Genomic DNA, 5,294 nt, shown 5'->3' on the forward strand with positions numbered 1-5,294 from the left:
AGACCCCTTAAAAGGCAGCTGAGGCAGAAAGGACAGAACATTAAATTGTACTTCCAAGTCCCAGCTCTGACACTAACACGGTGTGTGATCTTGGGCAAGTTAATTCTCCTTAGTTTCCTCTTTATGAAATAAAGGGGGGAAAATAGGAAGGGGGAAGCATGGAAATGACTGGTATGGAAGAAAAAAGTGCCTCAGTAAAATCTAGAAATAAAAAAACAACAACAACATGGTCTCTAAGGGCCTATGGTTCTCTGGCCAGGCCTCTACCTGGCCTGAGCTGGGGGTTTTAAGCTGCTGAATCCCAACCCTCAGCCCATATCAGCCTCTAGCTAGAGAACGGGGAGCTGGGGAGGCAGGCCCCTTGATATATCCCTCCTTCAGAACTCAGGAGAGAGTGAAGAAGAGGCCTCAGAAGAAGGCCAATAGGACCCTGTCAGCCTGGATCCCAGCCTCTTCTTTGTGAGACTCCCATGTTGACACAACCTGGCACCCCAGAAAGCAGGGACCCAAGGGGATAAAACAGTGGCCAGTCCTTTCTCCACTTGGATATGTATACATATCTTTAATGCCTTCACCCTGTGGGGCTCACAGGAGATCAGGAAATAAATAGAGGAGAATAGGGTAGAAGCAATGGGAGGCTAAAGAAGGAGCTGTCACCCGACTTAGGAATGAGGGTAAGGGCCCAGAGTCACCCGCTGGTAATCTCTGGTCTAGCTACTCCCCAGTGGGATGTGCAGTCTCCATCTGGGAAAGCCCCATATGGTGCCCAGGGCTACCCAGATCTGCAAAGGTCCCTTCAGGGCTGGACCAGCCTCCTTCAGGACCCAAGGTTACTGGAGGACTATAGACACTGACTCAGGAGGTGGCAGGGGACAATGGTTCTGCAACTCATTTGCTGTGGGGTGATTGGTTGAATCCCTTCCTTTGGACTCAATTTTCCCATCTGTAAAATGAGGGAATTTCCAGCTACGTTCCAAGGGCCCTTCAAGCTCTGATATTGCGTGTACCAAGGACCCTCCTAGTTCTGACATTCTGTGTTCTAAGGGTCCTCCCAGCTCTGACATTCTGTATTCTAAACACCCTCCCGGCTCTGACATCCTCTGTTCCAAGGGCCCTCTCAGCTCTGACGTCCTGTGTCCTGATGGCACTCCTAGTTCTGACATTCTATGTTCTAAGGGCCCTCCCAGCTCTGAAATCCTGTGTTCTAAGGACCCTCCCAGTACTGACATTCTATGTTCTAAGGACCCTCCCAGCTCTGACATTCTATGTTCTAAGGACCCTCCCAGCTCTGACATCCTGTGTCCTGATGGCCCTCCTAGTTCTGACATTCTATGTTCTAAGGACCCTCCCAGCTCTGACATCCTGTGTTCTAAGGGCCCTCCCAGCCCTGACATCATGTGTCCTGATGGCCCTCCTAGTTCTGACATTGTGTGTTCTAAGGACCCTCCCACTTCTGGCACTTTGTGTTCTAAAGTCCCTCCTAGTTCTGACATTCTACGTTCTAAGGGCCTTCACAGCCCTGATATTTTCTGTTCTAAGAGTCTCTTCAATTTATTCATGAAGGCTTCTCTTTGCCTGCCTTGATGTTCTAAGGTCATTTAAACCCAGCCACCCACATTCCCTTCCAGGGACCCCAAGGTGGCAAATTCCAATTGGCTTAGAACCTGCTTCAGAGAGCACAAGGCAAGGAGCCAACAGGAGGGCCAAGAGCAGCCAGGGAGAGAAAAAGAGGCTCTCCCCAGCCTCAAGACCCTCCACTGTGCAGCACTCGGGAGCCCAGCCTCCTCTCTGGCCTCCCCGGGGGCAGGAGTCAGAGCAGGTTGATCTCATCCAGGTAACGGGCAAGCACTGAGTCCCGGACATCCTTGAAGACCTTGCGGATGTTGTGGGTGTCCGTGGCACAGGTGTAGTGGCTGAAAAGGCGCCGTGAGTGGGAGTTCTTCCTTGTCGAGCCTTTGACATCCCCGGAGCCAGTGTATATCCCAGTGTACATATCTAAGATGAACTGCTTAGCTGCTTCTGCATCCTGCTTGGGGCCTGGTGAGGGGGAGGAAAGAAACAGTAAAAGAAAGACACACCCAAACATGGTGGCCAGAGAAATGTGTTGGGGTCTCCATGAGCCATGCGCAAGCCCACAAGAACAAAACAGGAAGTGGGACAGACCGGTCCTGCTCCCCAGCTGGGGCTGGAGTCTGGCCAGTTAGTCCCCCTTCCTGTCTGGGGTCTGGTTTCCTCAAATTGGGAACCTGAGAGTCAGAGAGCCTAGCTGGGAGGAGGACAGGATGTGTGCTCTGCAGTGGGGGTGGGGAGCTGCTGTCACAGCCCTTTTCCTGGGTGCCCTGAGAGGAGAAGCTACAGAGAAGAGACAGAGGGAAATCCTAGGATTTTAGAGCTGAAAAGTGATTGAATCAAAGAGATTGAATCTCATCCTCCTAGTTTACAGAAAGGGAAGACGAGGCCCAGAGGGAAGACAGACAGACAATCCATTGCATGTTGATAGAGGAAACCAACCTGTCCTGTCCTATCCTGGGAAGGAGCAGGAAGAAGGAGGGGGTCCAGGGACCCTGGTATATGGGCAGGAGACCAGGGTCAAAGGATTTTGCTCATAACCACTGGTGATACCTCAGGGAAGCTGTTTCGCTTCTCTAGGCCTCATATTCCCCATCCGTATGTAAACTGAAGGAGGTAGACTTGCTTATCCCTAATTCATGTCCCTTCCAGCTCTGAGACTCTATGAAAAGAACACGGACTGAATGCAGGTAAAGCTGGGCCACGCCCCAAGTGAGGATGGGAACGACAAAGCAAGGATCTCTCTGCATCCCCCTCCGGTGTTCCAGAATGGCAAACAGGGCTGCCTGGAGAGAAGCCCAGGATCCCGCTGAGCTGAGATCAGGAATCACTCACCGGGGAAGCCGGGGAAATAGGTGGCCAGGTGGGAGGTGGGGATCTTCTCCTCCAGGATGTCTGTCTTGTTAAGGAAGAGGATGACAGAGGTGTTCTTAAACCAGGGCAACTCCAGGATGGTGCTAAACAGAGCCAGACTCTCTTTCATCCGGTTCTAGGGAAAGAAAGGTTATTAAATATAAATATATTAAATATATTAATTAAAGTATTACATATAAAAAGAAACTCTCAGGAGGCCTTCTAATCCAACCATTACCTGAACAGGAATCCCCTGGCTCTGTCACTTGCTACTTATAGGACCTTGGACTAGTCCTCACTAGTCTCTGGGTCTCAGTTTCCCCCTTTGTAAAAATGAAAGGCTTGGACTGTATATCTTCTAAGGTCTCTTCTAGCTCAAGATTGAGGATCCTTCTATAACACACCCAGCTGGACATGACTGGAAGAACCCAACAACAACAAATATATGTGTACATGCTGTTTCTCTCAATACAACATTCGCTCCCTGAGGGCAGGGACTTTCATCTTTGTCTTTGGTATGCCCAGAATTTAGCGAAGCACCTGGGTCCTAGTAGACGCTTAATAAATGCTTGTAGACTAGCCAGTTGATGGCAATCCCTCTTCCCCACGACAATCCTTCAAATATTTGAAGACAGCATTCAATTTCCTCTTCACCTCCAGACAATAGCTCCGCTCCTTTCAAATTACAGTCACCGGGAATGAAATGGTCTCCATTCCCTTCCCCATCCTGGTCACCCTCCTTTGGATGCGTCTGGCACCATAGTTAAAGAACCTGTGCTTAAATCTTATCTCTGATGATTATTGACTGAGAGACCTTGGGCAAGTCACTTGGCCTCCATGGTCCTCAGTTTCCTCATATGTAGGACGAGGGGACTGGATTCAATGGCCTTTGAGGCCCCTTCCAGCTCTGCCTACACCTATTACCCTATGATCTTCTAATTTGCCAGTGTCTTTCTTTCCTTTTGACCAATATTGATTGGATCTGATTGGTCTGATGGGGTTAAACTTTTATCAAGCACCTACTATGTGCAAGGCAAAATGAAAAATGGCCCCTGACCTCAAGGAATTGACATCTTGACCAAAGCAGAGGACAATATTCGTGAGTAACTGCATCATAAAGGTGTCTGTCCCTGTATGAGTAAGTACTTGTGTGTCTTACAGTATGGGGGACTACATTTGTGCATTGTGTGTGTCTGATTATATCTGTGCACAGGATTATTCGTCTATACTTCCAGGCTCTCCAGTCCCACTGGTCACCAGCATGGGTCCTTTGTAGACCCCTGTGAAATTTTGGACATGATTTTAAAGAGTTGCCAGAGCTATTTCTTACCCATCAGTGAACCTGGATTTAGATATAGGCTTCTCTGAACTTAGTGACACTGCCCATCTCTGGGCTCAGACTCAAAGTCTTTCCAGGTTAGACCTGCCAGACCCTGCGCGCTGCTGGCATAGCCATCTAGAGCCCAGGGTCCCCTCTATACTATTGTGAAGCTATAGAGGGGGACATCAGTGTAGATGTATAAACTATGGTGTAGGGTGGTAGTCTCCAGAATCATTTGATTGTATACCCCCGAGAGCAAAAATAATTGGGGCGTGCAGCCCACTCTGTGTATATTCATTTATTTATAAATTATACACATGTACTAATAATTATGCACATTATAAAATTTACCCAAAAATAGAAATCACAGATGGTGAAATAAGATAAAATCATGTTTGATAGTAGAGTCGGTAGGAGGCCACTAGAGAAGGGGGATGGCTGACCTGATCATATCTACTCTTTGGCAGCTGGATGGAGTGTGAATTGGAGAGGGGAGAGACTTGAGGCAGGGAGAGCAATCAGGAAGCCGCTGTAATGGGCCAGGCAGAAGGTGCAGAGGCCTGGACCGAGGCAGAGTAGAGAGAGAAGGGGAGAGAGGAGAGACGTACCGAGAGACAGAAAGGGCAAGATCTGTCAGCTGGTTGGATATGCAGGGCAAAGGAATCCAAGGAGGTGAAGATGACTCTGAGGTGACCAACCTGGGACACTGGAAGAATGGTGGTGACTTCAACAAAAATGGGCAGGTTTTAAAGAGGGGGGAGGTTGGTGGAAAGATAAAATAATCACATTCATCTAGGCCTACTCATCTGGTGCTTTCTCATTGAGGGAGAAAAAGAAAGACAGAGAGAGACAGATACACAGACAGGCAGAAAGAGAGTGAAGAAAGGAAGGAAAACAGGAAGGGAGGGAGGAAGGAAGGGAGGGAAGGGAGGAGGGAGAAAAGAGAAAGAAAGAGAAAAAAAGAAAAAAGAGAGAGAGAGAAAGAAAGGGAGGGAGGGAAAAAAGAAAGATAAAGGAGAGAAGGAAGGGAGGGAGGAAAGAAAGAAAGAAA

General features: G+C 48.6%; 1 protein-coding gene across 2 annotated transcripts in view; it reads right to left on the reverse strand.

The window, feature by feature from the left end:
- Positions 1 to 542: 542 nt before the first annotated feature.
- The window catches only part of GNA15 (G protein subunit alpha 15), a 22,735-nt gene continuing 17,983 nt past the window's right edge, over positions 543 to 5,294 (reverse strand). For both annotated transcript variants that reach the window (XM_021009049.2, XM_078154175.1), the window contains exons 6-7: positions 2,905 to 3,058; positions 543 to 2,037 (exon numbers count right to left, since the gene is read on the reverse strand). In XM_021009049.2, the coding sequence (XP_020864708.1) occupies positions 1,811 to 2,037; positions 2,905 to 3,058 (381 nt within the window). In that variant the 3' untranslated portion in view covers positions 543 to 1,810. The remainder of the gene's footprint in view (positions 2,038 to 2,904; positions 3,059 to 5,294) is intronic.

The sequence above is a fragment of the Phascolarctos cinereus genome, unplaced genomic scaffold, assembly GCF_003287225.1.
Source record: "Phascolarctos cinereus isolate Bilbo 61053 unplaced genomic scaffold, phaCin_HiC Scaffold_4;HRSCAF=312, whole genome shotgun sequence".
In the NCBI taxonomy this organism is placed as follows: Eukaryota; Metazoa; Chordata; class Mammalia; order Diprotodontia; family Phascolarctidae; genus Phascolarctos; species Phascolarctos cinereus.